The sequence below is a fragment of the Vidua chalybeata genome, chromosome 4 (genome assembly GCF_026979565.1).
Source record: "Vidua chalybeata isolate OUT-0048 chromosome 4, bVidCha1 merged haplotype, whole genome shotgun sequence".
NCBI lineage: Eukaryota > Metazoa > Chordata > Aves > Passeriformes > Viduidae > Vidua > Vidua chalybeata.
In genome coordinates, this window is record NC_071533.1 from 31,923,392 (window position 1) to 31,943,965 (window position 20,574).

The 20,574-nt window shown below is 36.8% G+C and overlaps 1 protein-coding gene across 1 annotated transcript in view; it reads left to right on the forward strand.

Moving 5' to 3' along the window:
• The window catches only part of RXFP1 (relaxin family peptide receptor 1), a 96,948-nt gene that overhangs the window by 50,493 nt on the left and 25,881 nt on the right, over nt 1-20,574 (forward strand). The window contains exon 2 of the mRNA XM_053941628.1: nt 18,124-18,279. Coding sequence (XP_053797603.1) covers nt 18,124-18,279 — 156 coding nt within the window. The remainder of the gene's footprint in view (nt 1-18,123; nt 18,280-20,574) is intronic.

Here is a 20,574-nt window from a genome sequence, read left to right on the forward strand (position 1 = left end):
ACTATACAAGGAAGAAAATCCTTTATTTAGAATGTAAGTTCTGTCTCACCCTGCACTGAAGAGGTAAAGCTTTTATTTTACTTTTCATTGAAAGAGTATTTCACTTTTTATTCACTTTCTTGGTTCGGTTTCTTCTTCTGTTTTATCACCTTGGAAGAGTTTTCAGCAGAGACATTAGCCCTAGAGTATGTAGGAGTTAGATTAACTCTTAAACAGTTGTTTGAAGCAAGTGTGATCTTAACTGATATGCTCAAAAGCTAGTCCCCACCTTATAAAAGAAATATTTTATAATTGTCTAATCCTTTTGATCCATTATGCCTGTAGATTGCTTAGTACTGGTGCTGTTTGTTATAGTAGGTGTCAAAGTATTTCTTGAGGTTTCCATAGACAACAACCTTTTTGTAAAGCCCTCTCTGTTCTGTATTCTTTTATATCAGAAATCAAGAGGCTGGCAGTTCATAATGCCTATTTTGTAGACAACTTTGCCATAGCAACAACATAGACTTAGATTTCAGCTGTGATAAAGGTTTTTCTAATTTTCTAAATTCACCATTTTGTGGATGTGTTCTTGTATGCACATATTTCCTTAGTCAGAGAAGCTCTTCAGTACCTGACATAACTGCTCACAGGTGCTTCCTGACCATTGGCATCCTGACAAGCTGGTTTTTTTAAAAAAAAACTTAAAAGTCTGAAACTCTTTGAGTCCACATAAAATTTAACTCCTCCCTCGAGTTCATCTCAACTGACCAACTTGTTTTGAAGCATGTCTTGCTGTACTGCTAAATGTTAGCTTTCACATCATAAAACAGATTTTAACTGTTCTGACTGTTTATGTAATGGGGAATACCATGATCTACTGGTGACAGTAAAATCAAGGGCCAGATAGGAATGTCTCAAAGTATTCAAGTAAGACAAAAATCTGTTAAAAAATTTTTCCTCATAAAGAATATGGGTTTTGAACACTCCTCTTTGCTCTTTCAGATTGTTCTCCTTAGTATTAGTCATGAAGAGTGGTAAGAGTGTAAAAGTAGTTACATGCTGATATTGGAAATAAATTACATTGTGCATTTTTCTGTATTTCAGTGAGTGTCTGGATTGCTACAAAGGGACTGTATTTATAAATTTCACTTCCCCTTAGTTGAAAAACCTCCAGTTTTTATCTAAACTACAGAAAACATTTGGTTTCAAACAGATTTGACTAAATAAAACTGTGCTTCTCAGACCTCTTGCAGCATTGCAATTTTAAGAAGAGAAAAAAAAAGAGAAGGAAAAACGTTTGGACTATTGATAACAGTTCTTGGGACCTGGCTGTGATTTGTGCAGCAGCAGCAGCAGCTTTGCTTGGGGCAGAGCCGTGTCCATGCACACAGCCCAGCCTTTGCCTGCCACAGAGCAGATCCCAGCCTGTAAGGCAGAGCCTGAGGAGACAGTGTGATCCTGGAAACTTTCGTGTGCCTGTGTGCCAGAGACGGGGAGAGAGGGAGACCTAGAGCAAAGGCGAGTAGGGAGGAAGGCAGGGAGAGAAGGGAGCTCTCTTCACACACTGCTGAGGGCTCTCAGAGGCAGACTGTACGTGCAGCACTCCGGCTGGTGTGCAGTTCGAAGGACAACATTCATTGACTCTATTCATTGAATCGCTGAAGGACAGATATGACACCCAACTGCTGCTTCTACATGTTCTTGCTTATTGGTACCAAGGGTAAGTGTCCCTGGCTTCCTTTCTTGTTTTGAACATTGCAAAGCAGATAGCTGATAAACTTCAGGAGCGGCTTTCTTTTAAAAAACATGATATCTCACTGTTATTTTGCATTTTTTCATGTCAATTATTTTTCAATAGAATCAAAGTGTAATGCAGTCCCTCTAGGTTACTAGCTACATGTCAAGATCAGATGTTTTTTGCACTTAATGCCTTGAGTGTTACTATGAATAGTTATGAGCTGAAATTTAGAAATGAGAAAGAGCTTAAATATTGCATAAATACTTGCTGTAAATGTTTATTGAAGGTACCTGCAGAACTGACTTAACTCAGATGCCATGAAATCCACATTTTAGACTCAGTTCAGTAGTTTGAAGTGATACAGTGAAAGTGCTACTAGAATAGGTAGTTCTCAGAGGGCAGAATGTGTTCAGGTAATGGGAATTTTTAGCATGATAGGCAGTATAACATGCAAGAGGGAGACTGAATTCAATTTTAGTTTCCCTTCAGATGCAAATCAGTGTGGTGGGAGTTAAACCAGACATACTGCTTATTTCAGCTGTGCTTTCTTCATTTTTTTTGAGTACCCTGTTTGTAAGTGCTTCTTATGACTTGGCAAAGCTGTCCCTGTGAAGATGCTGATGCTGATCTGTATGTTGAACATTCCTAATGATTACCATTTTCTTTAGTTGTAATTATTATAAATTGCTTTCTCTTGCACAACGTCAATACTAAAGTAGTGTTTCATTGATTGCGTGAGCAGTTTTGTTAACATAGTAAGAGCAAAAGGTTGAATTCTGTCATCTTCTTTTGTATTGTGCAACAGCTTGTTCTCTTTCCTGTTTTTAAATGAAATAATTTTGGGTTCATGTGTTCATATGATGCTGCTTAAGAGAAGATTTGTAAGGGGTATTGCCCCCACTAGGAGTTTGGGAAATAGAGCTCCATACACAGCTCTTTTTCTAGTCGCAAAACACAGTTAAATCAGTGGGAAAACTCTAAGCAGCTCCTGTATGGTTTAGAGGAATATATAATTGCAAGCTGCATGCATGAAAAAAAAAAAAAAAGTGATATTAATGTATTTGGAATTAAGAAAGCAACAATAATGACATAGTAACAAACCTGTGAGCAAGGTCTGGTTTCATATGCACCTGCATTTTCCGTGAGATAATTCAAAATTTAAAGTAGTACTTCCAGTTATGCAGAATAAAGGCTAAGTGTTTTCAACAAATTAAGCCCTTCACATTACTGTTTTCTGTGCCAAATCATTAAAACATAGAAACATTCATAAAATATGCACAAATTGTTGCTATCATTTCCGCTGTTAAATTCATCTCTGCTATGGAGTTTATTAAACATATTGGAATATATTAAAGCATACTGCGAAATAGCACAGCAGATGAGGACTGTGAATGACTACAAGACTACTAGTTATGATGGCTATTACCTTTCTAGGTTTATACATCATATATAGTGTATTATACTTATGAGGAAACCACATGGCTTATCTAGATTTGTTAAAGTGAGGAGTGAATTCATAGCTTAAAGCACATTCATGCCTGGAGTCTCTGGCACCTGTTGGCCTTGCTCAGTGCACTGTTCACAGCTTCACTGCCTTTCAGAGCTTTAGCCAGCAATGCAAATTATAACCACACCTACAAGCTGATTTCATCTGCTCAATAGACATCAGCTCTTCTCAAGCCTTTAGGCTAGCTGATATTAAACATTCCTGGAGTAAGGATAGCTGTCCATAAAAATAGAATTTTTTTTTTTTTTGGTGGACTGCTGCAAGTTCAGCTGCATTTTGTTGTGGTTTTTATGTTTAGTGCTGGTATTTTTTTTAATTTCTAAAAAGTCACAGATCCTTTAAAAAGTTCACAAATTATTTAAAAAGTAAAATAAGGAGTATGTATGGTACAAAAGCTACCCGTCTCTTTAGTTTTCCATCTATAGCTGAAGTTCAATCACTGTTTTTAGTCTCTTCCTTGAGATCCTTCAATAAATCTTTTTTTTTGTATGAAAAACTTTTCCCTCCAAAATCTAAATAATCAAATTCATTCAAGCAATCGAGCTTTGTATGTACTGGCAACCACCTGCCAATCTTTCCAAGTGGAATTCACTATCCCAGGTAGAGCTTTCTATGAAAACAAAGCAGCATCTGTGTCATGATTTTTGTCAGCACAACAGCAGTGATTGTAACATGGAGATAAGTAAATTCAGACTCCAGCTGTGGAACTGGCAGCACTGGATGTGTAGCCAGGATGAACTTCTGCCTGGGTGGGTCACCCCCCCTTGCAAAGCTAGCAGGTCACTTCAGGTGTGTGGCTGGCATTGCACTGGATGCTGCTGCATCTTTTCTCTCAGGAAAATAATCAGCTGTAACTGCTGCAACCACTGCAGTGCACAGTTGTGCCTTCAGAGTCCCTTTGATTTGCTTTCTGGGGACAAAAGCTTTTTTATCCTCCTGGACCTTGGCTAAGTGACAGGATCTCAAACAATTCATTTATCAATCATTAAGCAAAACAGAAGAACATTAGTAGTGAACAGTATTCAAAGTGAGTTCCAAAAGGGATTTGGCAGGCTCCTTGTGAAAAACAATTACAACTCTTACAATTTTAACCCCTTATGCTCTGTGCCTCTGCCTGATGCTTCCAATCCTATTTCTGCTAATACCTCCAGCTCCTTTAGCCTCCTCAGTCTGTTCTCCCCTCATATTTTTTCCATCCTTTACGCTCACTTTAAAATGCTAAGGACAACTTTCTTTAAACCATCTGAATCTCATTACTTGTTCTGGTACTTCATGCAGGTGACAGCTGTTTTCAAGGCCAAGATCTTTTATACCAAATGCTTTCTGTCAAATGTGGGAAAGAGACAAGCCTGAATCCTTCAGAAAATTGCAAGTTTATGATTGTGCTCCTGTTTACATAGTTTGTAGCATATTTTAAGATTCCTTCCAGATTTGTAAATAGGAAAGTGAAATTACTTCAGCCTTTACACAAGCTCAAATAATCGTTGTGTAATAATAATATTTGGTTATTTCTTTCATTTAACTTGGACATTAATCTTTCTGGCTTTCCTGTACTTAGAAGAACAATGTGCATCTTGTGAATATACATGTGCATAACATGAAAATCAGTATACTTACAGAAAATCGGGGATGCAAGCTGGATTTCCTGAGGAAAATTTACCCTAGTATCAGTTAGAGGGTAGTGAAAAATCTACACAACAGTAAACTGAAGGTTTGAAAGTTAGATCCTGCAACTGCTGCTTGGGCAAGAATGTTTTCCCCTCTTTGTTAACAGCCCCAGGAGCTACCCAAGTTGAAAACCTGTATTGACTGTTGATAGCAACTCTACCAGACTTGAACCATTTGCTCTGAAATTTCATGTGCAATCTGTGGACCTTGAACAAGAAGACAAGCAAAACTTTACCAAATTTTTTTTTCTGAATATGAGGAATCATTATTTTGCCTACATTGATCAATTTGGATAATCTTGTATAAAGCAAAGCATTTTCTTAAACAGTACTTTTGAAGTATCCCTCTACAATACCACTGTGCCTGAGAGACAATCCTCTGACAGCCATCCCACTAGAGCTGATGAGGCTGCTCAAGCCTGGTTGCAGTAAAGTAAAAATAACCTTTTCTAATAGATGTTACTTACTGCTAGAGACCAACGTGACGCTCAGAGGATCTGTCACCAGTCATCTCAGCATGCATTTTCTCTTGAGTGCCATGACTTTGAAGCCATCAAATCAGACTTTGAAATAGCTAGTGCAAGGCTGGGAAGCAGGGGAAGCTGAGAGGATCAGGAAGTCATAATTGTTGTGTCTGAAAGACAGATGAGGTGAAAATGTATTGGGAAGGAATGGAAAAGAATGATGAAAGCAGAGACAAAAGGGACAGGTAGATGGGACAATGGAGCAGAGAGTTGAGGGAAAAGACTAATGCTACTTAGAAAGGGAAATGGAAATCAGGAGGACTATTAGCCTGGGAGAGTAGAGACTGAGGACAGGGATGTGAGACAGGGAGCCAGCAGGAAACAGAAATTTAATTAAAGGAGAAGGACAGGGAGTTCTGAGAGAGAGGAGTGAGCATCTGAAGAATGAAGTCAGAGGACGGTGAGATCAGAACCAGGATTCTGTACAGAAAGAAGGGGATGAGATGATGGGAAGCAGGTAGTGATCAGACAAGAAAGGATGGGGAGTGAAGCAGCTGGGGTGAGGCAAAGATGAGCCTGAGCAGAAAAAGGAGCTGTGCGTGGTAGGGTGAATTCTCTATTACAAAGCCAGAATGAAGCCTAAGATTGTCCTGTGACTTACTGACTTCTTTCAAAATGTCTCCTCCAGAGCAGCACCTCTGCTCAGAGGCTGGTAATCAGCACTGTCAGATCACTGTCCCCTCTCAACAAACAAAGGTCTGGAGAGCTAAAGGATCTGAACTAGTGATGCAGCATGGTGTCCTGTTATAAAATGCTGGAGGGAAACTGATTTCTTCTTCTAATAGTAAATGTTACCTATTTCAGAGAAAGTTAGTAATTTTGTAAACACAGTCCTTAGGAATTTAGGCAAAGGACACAATTTGTGCTATGTGCTCATACTAAATCTTCTTCATATTATAACTCACAAAACCACATGTTTTGTGTCCTGCATTAAAAGGATGAATCAAAAATTTTGGTGAATTATGTTGCCTGTGTGATCCCTTCTTCATTTACTGTGGAAGATTAAGAAAATGTGGATGAGGCTGGGGATTATAAAATGAAGACCATTTCATGAAAGCAACTGAACTCTGCTGTGGAAAAGTTTTCCTATTTCTTGCTCTAAAAGCCTTACAACTGGATAATAATTATATAGCAGATTTCCTGGGGTTTTTGGTTTGATCACTGATATGGCAGTGTTCATTACATGGCTGCCACTGACATCTGTAAAAGCTGTGCTCTAAGTAGTCTGTGAAACTGACTGATTCAGAAAGTAAAAACCTAAAATTAGCAGAAACCCTTGCCATACATATGTTAATGTTTCAGCTCCCCATGTGGGCAATAATATCATATTCTAAACTGTAATCTAAGTAATCTCTGAGGACTTAAAAGTGGGAAGTCTAATTATTGTAGCAGTATGAGGAACTAATTAGGAATTTAATATTGTAGCTTCTAAGTGGTTAAGCTGTAAACTAAAGAGCAAGATGCCAGTAATACACAAGAAGACTAATCAAAGCATAAAAAAAATACCTTTAGTAATATAGTGTGGTGTGTTATGTGTGTGTGTAATATAGTGAAGTGTGTTATCAGAAATGTATGAAATACAAAGATCTTGAGTTGGAATTCAGATGTAGATTACATGTTGCTAATAACAGATGTTGCACATACAGTGGCTGTGTATAAACAAAGAAGTAATGCAGAGTCTTGTGCTCACTCCCTGCTGTGTCTCCCCCAATGCTCATGAGGGGTCCAGCATGCTGGTATGACAGGACTGGTCTGACAGGGCAAGACAAATACACCAGGAAGAAAGACTGATGGGAAAACAAGGGTTTGGAGTAGTCTCAGGAGCCATCAGCTGTGGCCTGATGGGGAGATCCAACCCTGGGAAGACAAGTTGAATTCTTGTCTGGGTGTGAGGGTGGGCAGGCAGGGGGAAGAAGAGCCCAGCAGGAATGACCCTGATCCTGAGGGATCTGTGCATGTGAGATGACTTAGCAGAGCTTATCCAGAGAGGATGTTAAATCACCCAGTGCCCTATAGCACAGTTCGTTGTGTTCCACATGGCTGTTCTGTATCAATCCTAAGGCTTTATTTGGTCAAAATGGTTTATCTCGGTCAAGTCAGTGTTTCCTCCAGAGAAGAGCAAGTGTCAGTACAGCACTAGGAGTGGGAGAGACTGTGTAATCACTGAGGCTCAAAGATATGCACAAGTCTGTCAAAGCAGGTGAACATTACCTCTTTCTCTTCTGTTCTGCAGAAGAAATAACTGGCTTGACCTGGAAGAGGATACTTTTCCCATCACAGACCTGATTGTCAATATTATGCTCAACATAGGGAAAAAGCCATAGTGCTTGGAAGGGTGGAAGTGGTATTTTTAAACTTAGAAATATATTTTTTGCCCTGTTTTTTTTTTTTTAATTTTTTTTTTATTTTCAGTTTCAATTAAAAAGAAAAATAGAAAGGAATAGATCAGCTCTTCTTTGGAGTAGGCTAATAGCAGCATCCCTTAAAAATTCCCACATCATAGTTAAAGTCAAAATTTGTATGTATGGGGAAGAAAAGGACTAAATTAATGAATTTAAAAGCCGCATGATTTAATGCCTTGATTAGTCTGGAGTACTTAATAGCAATACAGTTGACAAATATAATCTGCATTTTTAGATGTTTTATTCAAGAAGGCCCATCTACCACAAAATACGCTTCTTGGCCTCATTTTTTGGCCTCCAATTCCATGTAAAACATATGATTCAACTGTTATGTAGTCTTACCTAGAAATTATAGACACTGGTTTTCGGACATGAATTCTTTTCTAGTAATCAAGTAACACTGCAAAAGTGCATTTATAAATCCTGCTTTTTCTTCAGTATGGATTCTCAGCACCATGCAGAATGAGTACAGGCCAATTTCTACTTTTTCTGAAAACATACCAGAAACAAGTATTAAATAGTTGGTTTTTCTACACCCCTAAGACTTAGATGTCACATGAGGTCTTTTTTTTTTTCTTAAAATGTTTTAGCAAAAATAAAACACCCTGTACATCTTTCTGTTCTATCACTATTTGGTTAAATTTTCATTTTTTCTTTTTAAATCTTTCATTTACATATTCACTGCTTTCACATCATCATTTAACTAGATTGGTTTCTTGGTTTCTAGATTGGTTCCAGAGAGCAGGCTCTCACTGCTGGCAATGAGAAAACAGTGTCAGAAGCAGACACCATCCTCTTTTAGGTTACATGACGTGGCATGAAATGAAGAGAAGGAGGAACTATAGACTATGTGGAGGTTAAATCCACAGCAATCCACACAAAAATATTGTTTAGGCAAAGTGCATCCAAAAGGGAGCCACACTTCTGAATCCTGTTTCTTGTTATATTTTCTAATTTGGATATCCAAACTTCCAAATATGTGCTGCTAATGGGATATTTCTTTATGTACATTAATAAATGCAGAAAATCTACAAGTTATCATTTAAAGATCTATTGCTCTTAATCTGCATGCACATTTTGATACAACATGCAAAAGAAGAAATAAGTCAGATGTCTCTGGTCATGGGGTCCAAACAGCTGGATTACATGATCTCAGAGGCTTTTTCCAACCTAAATGGGTCCCCAGTTTTGTGGTTTAACCAGCTAACATTATTCACTTCACTAAGGTCAGAAATCCTATTAACCTGAGATAATTTTTGTTTTAAGTGCTTAACTGGAGTGTGAAAACTTTTAATGGTGAGTTATGTGTACTCATAGTAGAATGCAGCAGAGATTGGAAAACTTGTGATATTTAAAATAAAGCAAAGATTAATGAGTCAGGATCCAACAAAAATGCATTTATTTAAGCACATTCTGCAAATTGATTTTTCTCAAAATAGTTCTGTGAGGTCTTAGAAAACAGATTTGCTACAACTGATTTGCAGATTTTACTTCAAAACAGAACAACAAAGGGTTCCATACTTTATAATATTTCAGGAGGGTGGAATCTCATAGGGCACAAGGCACAGCCACCTCCCAAATCTGAACTTGTAGTTCTATATTCAGTTTAAATTCTTAATAGTTATAAATGGTTCTTAGTAAGAAAGGTATGTGAATTAATAAAATATATCAGACAGTCCTGTCTCCAGCTGACCAAGAAATAATGTATTTTCATTGTTACAAGATTAATCTTGAGTGTGCTTCAGAGCTTCATTTCAAATTATAGTGGCTTAGTTCCATTGTAAGAACTATTATTGCAATCCTTTTAGTCTTTACTAAAACCACAATAAAGGGAGAAAAAAGAAAAAGAGAAAAAAAAACAGATTATGTTTCATATTTCAAATACAGTGTTAAGGCTCCCAAAACACGTTTTTTCCTCTGTCTGGAGTCTTAGAACAAGTATAACAGATTATTTTTTAAAGACTTACTTGACACTGATAGTGGAATCTGAAATTGCGGCTGATGTCCAGCTTGCTTAGCTCTAGTGCCTCTGTAGCAAAATAAGAGACTAGAGAGCAAAAGAAGACAGAGAAAGAGAAAATAGAATCCCCCACTGCCACCCTTCAGGTTCTTTTCCTCAGACTGTTTGGGCTGGCTGTTCTCAAACCTATTTTTCTATCATCAGCACTGCAAGATTCTCATTCTACCACGTTTTGTGGGGTTTGTTTCTCCATCCCAAGAACATACCAAAGCTGGAATAAATTGCTTAACTTAGCTATAACTTCTGTTTTGGGGTGGGGGTGAGAGTGTAGATACTTCAGAGGAAAAAAATGGAAGACAGGCTTGCCTTTTTTGACAGAAGAAAATTAGGCAATTGGTTATGATCTTTTAGGATGTTTCTGCCTTGAGGACAAGTTAATGATACCCAGGTAATTCTTTGCTGTTCTGTTCTTTTGCAAATAATGTGTTCTCAGAAAATTCTATAATCTGAATATCACCAAGTAATTTCCATGTTCATTGCCTTTCTAATTTAATTCCCTTTTCTCTTTGCAGCTTTCTCTTAAGGCTTTGCTACAAGTACTTTCTGTCTCATCTGCTGGATTTCTTTTTGCTTCCATGCACGAATGCACATGTACACAAACTTCCTCCTGGATATGATATTGTGTCATGAAGTCACTTAAATCTGCCTTTTGTTTATGGAAACTTAAGAGAAATATTACAAATGTCTGTTGTTTGTAATTTAAATAATTTAGTTTTCACTAGTGAATGTTCCACTTTTGTTTACTTTATGCATGGCTGACTGGATTAACTTGCTCAAAGCAGCAAGCTCAAAATTAATTTATTTACAGTAATCTCTACTGTCCTTATGTATTGAAATCCAGAATGCTGAATTCTAGATGAGATTAATGATTGTTGCTTGAGGGAAACTAATTGATTTATAAACATCTGTCCTTAATTTTTTTGGCTAAAGTAAATTTTCAATTATTGGATTGCTCAGATTAAAAAAAAAAAAAGAACATTCATTAGCGCACTACTATTTTATAAGATACAAAAATAATTTAAGATAACTGGCAAACAATGCAATAGAAGAAACCATTTACCCTAGGATTACAAAACTTTAAAAATGCCATTCCAGGTATGAAGCTTTAGAGGTCTTTTTAAATTGTTTGGTGTTTTTTTTATTACATGTGTTCAAATCATTACCTCATAAATGCTGTGTTTCAAATGAGGGGAAAAAAAAACACATTACTTGCAACAAACTTCTTTTCTCTTTGGAGCTCAAAGAACCAGGCCAAACACACTCAGTAGTGATTGTGAAAAAGAATTAACTCCTGGAAGAGCAGTTTCCTTTATTTTGATGGTTAATCCTTCCCTTTCCAGACCTTCCAGGTGGGATGGTACTGACGAGTACAGTGTATTTAACACATTTGGATTGGTGCCCTCATTTCTATTCAATACCTAACACCACTTGAACAAAACCCCAGTGTTTCATATGGCCAGCTTTCAACTTGATATTGTTCTGCTGTGAAAAAGAAATTAGTGAAATTGAGGAGTTACACTGAGACAAAAAACACAGGGGCAAAGGAAAGCTTACCTTGATGTATTTTCTATTGGAAATCATGTCAGAATATGGAGCTAGGACTTGTTTCTAAACAGAAATTGTAGTCAGATATCATTTAAATTCTGTTTATTTGGGGAGAGGAAGAAGAGGGGAAGTGGAGCAATAGAAAGGTATAGCTCTGTTCATTAATTTGTGGCTTTGATAGATATTGTGCTGAACCCTCATCATCTGGGAAAGCCCTACAAAATTTGAGGGTGTGGATGGAACTCATTTTACTTCATATTGGGGCTTTTAGAGGTATTATCTCTTTCAGTTCTTTATGCACACTAGAATCTTTTTATTCTGTGCAATCAGAACAAAACAACAAATTAATAAAAGGTATAAAAGCCAAATCCTATGGCAATGTGCCATGTCACCAGTCTGAGTTGTTCTACTGGCAGTTTCCAGCCCTGGAGTGGATTTATCTGGCAGTTAGACAAAAAGGACCTTCCAACCCTTTAACTGGATTAATTAGACTGAATTATCTGTGGCATAACTGATAACTAGTAATGTTGTGAGATTGGACGTGAAATTTTCAAAAAAGATAGTACAAATTTTCTACTTTGGAAAGTGCTTCTGAAATGAAAGCATTGTGTAATCCACAGCAAGATATGAAGGTGCTTTATGTAATTAAAATCCAAGATAATTACCAGATTGGCATGTAAGAGTCATAATATATGCACCATTTTTGCTAAAATCCATTGCACTATATTTTGTTTAATGGAAGCAAATATAAACTTAGTTGTGTAGTTCGAGTACTACATATTCCTAGAGTGACATGTAGTATAGTTTGCTAAAGATAAATGTACTGCAATAAAACTGAAAATGTATTTCTGGTTGCAAAAGTAATAGCTAAATATAAAAAAAAATTGCTAGTGTTTTAGAAATGAATCTGTCATTCTGAATAAATTACACTGTGTCACTTGCACCCAATCAAACCTAAAATTAAAACCACAGTACATATGCAATATGCACATTTAGAAAATGTTATGGACTTCAGGGCTGGACAACTACCAAAGCGGAGGCGCAAATTACAGAAAAGGCAGTGTGGTGATAACAGTTAAATTACACTCCTGTGAGTGCCCTGTACAGATATTTAAATCCTTTAAGCCCTAGACACTGTCTCAAGGATTAATGCCAAAGAATCTATTGCCACTAGACCAAGATCTTTTTTGCCCAAGGTGTTACCCCAAGTGTGTGCACATTAACAGCACTAAAGTACAAGTGTATAAACTCTGTTTTGTTCTTGTATTAAACTGGAATCTATTTTCAATATTCTATTTATGGACAGTTTAATTTTTACTTTTATTGAAATTTAATAATATGAGATGCCTGTTAAATTTTCCCAGATATCACTAGAAAGCTTCTCCTAAAAGAAAATTTTAGGAGAGTCTTTTCAAAATTACATGATGAAAAAAAAAATTCTCACTGATAAAGTTATAATGAGTTAAATGAAATTATGCAGAAATCAACTTTTTCTTTCTATCCTGAAATACAGTGGACTAACTTCATCCTTGTCTCCATAATATATTACTCAAAAATACCTTGTTTAGTGGGAAGAAGCTGAAAATTCTGAACAAAACCAGGAAAATTAATCTAAGAATGAACTCCATCTCTTCATTTGCTTCTACATATTGTCGTAATGGTCAAATTCAGACAAATTATTTTTTTAAAATATCTTTTTAAGTTGTATCTTCTTTTCTGTTATTTGGTGATTCAAATGCATCTGATCAAAGTTGGTCAGTCACTAGTCACTTCTATTCTTTGTTAATAATTAATTAAACATCTTGTAAGTTAAAGAAATTCATAGTTGTAAACTTTTATCATCTTTTTCTAATGATTCATCTTTACAAATGAAGGTAATAGGCCTATGAGATTTGTTCTCTGTTATGCTAAAGGTTTTCTAAAGCCATTTCACATGCCCTTAATATACCATTCATCAGAACAGGTTATTTTTTAATCAACTGTCAGCTTGAAGTATTCAAGCTAGCACAAAAATTACAGGTTTTTACTTCAATTTTAACTTCAATAATTTCTGAGTTGCTTCTGTTGTATTGGAAGAAAACATTCTGTATCAAAACAAGAATATTTTCAGTCTTCTGTTTCTCCAGCCCATCTCCCACTGTGTTTAGAAGTACACAACTAAAAAAAAAGTTATGTAAAATTGGAAAAGTGCCACCCATTTTGCATGAGTGCATGTGAAGAACTTGGGCTTTTGTAGGTAAAATAATTTTACATCAGAAAAATACAGGGTGGATTCTTCAGTACCATAATCAGTCCTTGATTCTTGCCATTTAAGGAGCCTTTTTAAAAAGCAATTGGATTTCCTCAACCCTTTTGAAGTGCTAACTCACTTAAAGTGAGGAAAAACAAGTTAGCTTATTTGGCTGGTTGAATTTATGAGTCATTTTGAACTCATGACATTCAATTTCATGTCATTCAAATTCTTGAAAACACAAAAATATTTTCCTGGTATTATGAAATGCCTTTGTTTGAACCTATATGCAGCGCAGTTGAGACTGGTGTGACTAGTAATGCCTTTGGTTGGTTTCAGTGCTCATGACTCACTCCTACCAGCCCAGAACTGTTCCCTTTATGGAGTCATCCTCGCTTGTTTTACAGAACCTACAAGTGTTAAGTCTGTGTTCTTGTTGTGCACGTGTGCACTTATTTGGTTTCTCAAACAGCACTTGTGACCCAATCACTGTATTTCAAAAAATGCACAAAACTAGCAAGCCTAATTAATCAATTTAGTTGGAAGCCAAGCCATGGTGTCCTGGGAACATCTTGTTCTTGGCTTTCCCAAATGCGTTCCTTCTTTCGATTTCATTTTATGACTGTTTAAAGAGGAGCTGTCATGTTCTTTCCCCAGTGATTCTGCATCCATGCAACAGAATAAAAAGCCTTATCATCTTTACTAGATGACAACCCAACTCATGCTTATTCCTTTAGCAAAGGAAAGCAGAGTTAACTTAGTTGTATATTTAAAGACAAGCAGGGAAAATTATCCACCTTTTTCGTCGCCACACACGTCTTATAGCAATAAGCATCTCAAAGCAGCCAGTCTGGACAAGATTAAAAGGTGCACAACACGAATTCTTGTTTTCTTTTTGAAAATTTGAGATGAATCTGGGGGATTGCAGGGGACCCTAAATACACAACAGTAAGAAATATTTAATTTGCAGTATCATGAACATGCTGCTAAGTAGAACATTTTTCTATATTGAGACAAGAGACAGAAAGAGGTTTTTTTTGTTTTTGTGGTTTTGCTGTTTTGATACCAGCTCACCTATTTCTTTTCTCTTTGTTCTTGGAACATTGCAAATATTTTAATATTTTTGCTTAACATTATGAAAAGAAATTTTCTGGTACAGAATAGCTGAAATGTGTGCAATTATCTCTGTCACAGGAAGGCAGGAGATGATTTTCTCTATATGAGGTATACAAAGAAGAGGCTTCTTTACTTGGAATCTGTAAAAGCAAACCTTCTAATAAGCAAGTCTGTCACGGGTTTATCACTTTTCATCTTCTTTCAGCTGCTAAAAAATAAGAACAAACAAGATATGAGAAGAGTGGTTCCATTTTTTCACAGTGGAAAATCAATCAAATGTAGAAAAGCCAACAACTTTAATACCACATCACAAAGATGGAGTGATAGATCACTATCTTGTCATGGTGAACTCCAATGTCAGTAAATTCTTTATTTGTAAAACAATAACCATAATTTTTAATTTCCATTGTTGGAGTGCTATCTTTGTCCATTTTCCTCACATAAAAGACCAAAATTAAATTTCCTCAATCTGCAAGATAATTGTTTGAATATTATCTAGCATTTTACAACAGTTTTATCTCCTGTCTACCTTTGTCAGCTTTACCAAATATTTCCCCGGAGAACTGGGGGCTTTTCCATACATAAATCTCCTGCAATCATCAGAGTCCAAACTTCTGTCTTTTTTTGCATAAACAAAGTGATGTTAACAAGTCAGTGGACAAAGACCAGTGCTTTCACTGATTTTACAACTGGGATGAAGTTGTTGAGTTTTGAAGCTGTGTTGTCTCCTTTCCCAGGCAGATATTTACATGCCAGGGTAATCCAACATAGCACAAATGAATAATGCAGAGATTCAGAACAGATATCATCAAGGCTATAAATGTACAGAGAATTCAAAACATTGAACATCATTAGGGACTTATTCTTTGTGGCAAAGTACAGATTTCTAAAATGCAACAGCAAATTCATTATTAGTTCAGGGATAAATATTATTTGAATAATTAGTTCAGGGATTAATATTATTTGAATAAGTAATAATAAATTTTGGAACATGCTGTGAAAATCAGCATGATTGAATGGCACTGTGAAAAGATAAATCCTTTATTTGAAATTTAAATTGCATGAGATCAGCCCCTTTAAGCACAAGGTTCAGATCAGTCAAAATATGTCTTTAGCATGTAGAATTAAAAGCTTGACAAAATGTGAGAGGTTTTTTGATAGTCTGTTTGGGATGTTTTAATTTATGGTGTTTTTTTCCATACTGGTGTCTCTTACCAATGGTTTGGTAGGTACTCAGATTGTAACACTTAAGGGAGCCTCAGTTGCCTGCTCAGCTTTTTGCTAAGAGACTTAAGACACTAAATAGTACACATACACTGTTTGCTTAACAGTATGCCTACATAAGGTTTTCTTGCTACTTCTTTTCGGGTGGAACAAGTTAATCATAATGTTCTGATTACAAGCACAGAACAGCAGAGAAATTTATGAACAATATGCAAGTGTGAATTCACCCTGTGACTACGATGTAGCTATATTTTTGGTACCTATGCATAAAAGTCTTAAGGAGCTGATATTCTTTGAGTAATTGCATGGGTTATATACTTGTGGATAAAAGTAAATCAACTTTTCTATATCATTCAGTGGTGGTTAGCTGGAATATAAGAATTTCTATGCAGGATGCTTCTGACAGCAAGGATAATTCTGTACATATAGTGGATATTTATCTCAGTTTTCTGCAGCTACAGCTCTTACACTCCAATTTCTCAGAGTTGTAAACATTGTCAAGGGCTTAACTGGAAGTTTTTCTGGAAGGGATTTTTTATGATTCTGAAGTACTTGACTGAAATTCAGGTGATTTCTCTTAGTCCAAGAGAAAAATGAGTGCAAAAAATCAGATGTTGTCCAAGAACATTCCTTGTTAATCTGGGAAAGTTTTGTGAAAGATTTATACTTTGTCTTTGAAAATAGCCTGGAAAAATAGTTGCATGTTTCAGAATTAGCAGTTTACTATCTGAACAAGCTTCACATCACAGTTAATAAAGTTTATAGAGAGTCTCTGAACTGCTCTAAGATCACAATGAAATTTAAAATAAAATTTGTATTTGATTTTTGGGTTTTTTTGTGACAGTATGCATTAAGTCAAATGGTAGCTCTAATAAGAAAGTGATACTCCTTTTTGAAAGTGCTTCAAAAATTAAATCAGCAGACCCTTGCAGAAAGGTACTAGGTAGGTTTAGGGAAGCTTTGGAAGAGAAGAACACTGGATAGTGTCCTGTCCTGATGATGCTTTTCTCCATTTCCAACGTATTGTAGACTGAACAAATTTAATTCTAGTGTAATTTTAAACCCTCTCCATAGTATGCTCTTGGGAAGAAGTTGGTCTTGTAAAACAAGAAATCTGACTAGGCATCCTGCAATCCATTACAGAAGTAGTAGTTAAATCACGGTTTTTTGGGGGGAAAAAATGGTGATGGCAGAATTTGTCCCACAGGTGCACTGGTGGGATAGGTAAGGCATCATGCATCTGCAAATGTGGGTGATTGCAGCTGCTGCAGCACAGAGAACTGAAGAACAGAGGACTGGCAGAGTCCTCCAGCCACCCTGGCTGTCCCTTATCATCATCCCTCAACCTTTCCCCTCAGCATTGCTTGAATGAAGTCCTGTGTTCTCTGAAGTTCCTTCCTAGAAAGCATGGGCTCAGCAGAACAGCACCTGTGTATCTAAATTTCACACTGATACATTCTGACCAATATCTCCACAGCTTTTGGATCAGACTGACAACTCCTCTGAGGGATTCATAATTGGCCCCTTCATGATATCTTACTAAATTTTCAGCAAAACTGTGTCATGGATTTGATCCTACTTGCCTTGTTCTTTGATCCTTCATCCATTTATACCAAGTTTCTTTAAAATTAGAATATAATCAAACATATCTAGATCTGACTTTGTATAAAGGGGGGTATCTATCTGGGTCTAAAATTTCAGCACAAATTAATGTCATAGAATGGTTTGGGTTGGAAGGGACCCTAAAGATTATCTAGCTCCAACCACCCTTCCATAGGCAGGAATACCTATAGTTTATCCAGTGTATTGTTAAAATAAATAGTGAAACAATCCTTTAAAATGGTGGCCTTAGGTCATTTGTCTTGTATAATTAACATTTTGATCTTATTCTGAGGAAGAATAGGGTGGAATTACCTGTTTGGGAATTACCTGTTTGAGAATTACCTGTTTACTTTATATCAAAGGAAATTTTAATTAGCTAACAATATAAAATAGTTTTGCCAAGTTTAACAAGTACTTCATATACCATTTTTAATTTCACGTCCAATGAGTTAATACATTTTTTGCTGCTTGATATTCACATTCAAATGTAATGAGTACTTACAAAGGCATAATATCAAATACCTTTAAACACATCATAAAATAAACATGTTTTTTCTCTTCCCATTTAGTCATCTGTGACTCTTTGGAAGATCATGTTTCTGGAGCTGGCACTGGGTGCCCCCTGGGCTACTTTCCATGTGGCAATATCACAAAGTGTTTGCCCCAACAGCTGCACTGTAATGGTGAGGATGACTGCGGGAATCGGGCTGACGAAGACAACTGTGGTACGTGGCTGCGCCTTTGCTTCGTGTCTAGCACATGTAATCACTGAAACCCAGGCAGTGCTCACACCAAACAGGAGGCTGTGGAGTGTCAGCAATAGGAAAGTTACATGTTTTGCAGGGGTTGCAGCAGGTCTGCTTTAGCTAATAAAGCCACCTTCTTTCCCTAGCAAATCATTTGCTAGGGAAAGAAGAATGGGCACATTTTTCTTTGTATATGGCATCAGTTATCAGTATCCAGTTTTTTCCCTGCTTTGAACTTCTTTGTACACGTCATTTTGATGTCTGTAAAAACTGTAAAAAAAGATGTAAAAATGGATGTATGTGATCTATCAAAGACTGTTGCTGGGGAGTGGTAGATGTGTGCTCCAACAGAGTTTATGAAAAGCTTAATGTGACTTAATGAGGGAAACATAATTTAGAAGAATTTTCAAGGTTTTTCAGAAATTATTTATGCCCTAATTTGGGAGAAACATGTGCATCTGTAAGTGTACTGTCCAAGCTGCACTACCAGCAGCTTTGGTGGTTGAAAATGTAAAAATCCCAGGGCATACACTTAGGTCACTTGTGCATGCTGTTTTGATCCTTGTCACTCCTAGCCTCTCTGGATAGCAGCTGTGATCCTCACCTGGCTTGTAGGCTTTGGCTTTGCCTCTACTGCAAATCTGGTAGGGCCAGGGCTTTGCATGGGCACTTACCTGTCCTTGCTGCTTCTTTGTGAGCATGGCCCTGGCACAGCTGAGTAGCATCTCTCATGCAGTGTTTGGACACAGCTCAGAGGTGGCACAGACCTGGGATAGTCTGGAAAGGAGCCCCTGTGTTCTGTGAGGAGAAAGCTTCACCATTTGGTTGTAAGCTAAGACCACGGGAGAGAAAATTGACCCTAGCACATTTTATTTACTGTTATTTCCACCTTACTTACAGCCTGGATATTTCAGAGGTGCTCTCCAGAGCTGCTGATCTGTGGCAGATAGGGGAAGTAGGCTTCTTACTCCTTAGTAGTTTTCCTGTAGCCATGGGGGGCAGCCAGGTGCACCATGCTCTGCCTCACACGCTGCCTCCAGCTCCCCAGAGCCAAGCAGCTGAACTGTTTGTGTGTCCCAGACAGACGCGTTGACATCAGATCTGGGGGGGAGGACCACGAAGAATTAAAATATTAAGTGAAAATATCATGCTATGTATACTGAAAGAAATTTTCTGAAAGAAATTTCAAACAAAATGTGGTAAAGGTATTTTTCACCAGCACTCTCAGCAAAGTCAATGAGGTTTTGAAAGTAGTTGTTCTCATTGCATATGAAGATGATTTGTGTACCTATGTGAAGTATCTTATTATTATACCTGTGCTATTTCAGGGTCTTACTCCATATGAAAGTGATTTTAAATTCTAATCCCATACAGTGGACCTGCACCATTTTGTAGTTTTTTTACAGTTTGCTGGTGCTACAAACCTACTTTCTGCTGTAAATAATCAAAGTCCTGAACAAAAAGTGTTTGCTCTGTTTTTTCTGAGTCATCTTGACCTACAGTAGCAGAAATTGCCAGTGATGATTCCCACACATGTTTAAGTCCAAGGAGAATAAACAATTGCTTTATCAATTTTTCATTTCTGTATAATACCACAAAGTCTGTCATAAAAGGACTTGCGGAAAGATACAGCTTAATACGATGCTAATTAGGATATACACACTTTTGTAATGGGAAGTACAAGATAGTGTAGGATCATAGAATTTTTTAGGTAGGAAAAGAAATTTAAGATCATTGAGACCATTAATGAAAGAGCTCTCTGCATCTCATCTTATTACTGCCACAGAACTGAGATATTCTTGGTTTATGAATAACCAATTTCAAAAATTCAATTAGAAGTAACATGGGTTGTCAGTGAGCAGAGAGAGTGCTGCAAGAAGTGATTTAGTACTGAACCCTGAAGCAATGAATAACAAAGTCCTTAGTAATGCCTTATTGTTCTTCTATAGAAATGAACATACAAGGCAATTCAGCTGTGATATTGAATCCTCTTCTGTGTATTGTAATTCAAGAATGAGCTAGCCTTGATTTTTGAAAACCTCTATTACAGAAGATGAAGAGTCATTGTATGGACCCACAGGGAAGAACTATGCCACTTGTGTTTTTCTCATATCTTGACCCCTTCTTCTCACTTAGAAATGCATTAGTGTAATATTCAGCAGTAATGTTTTCTCAAAAATTGGTATTCATACTTTGGCAATCATACTTTGTTGTACAGTCAAAGAAAGAGTCACTTCCTTGTCTGAGTATATGGAATGTTCTGAGGAGATTTTC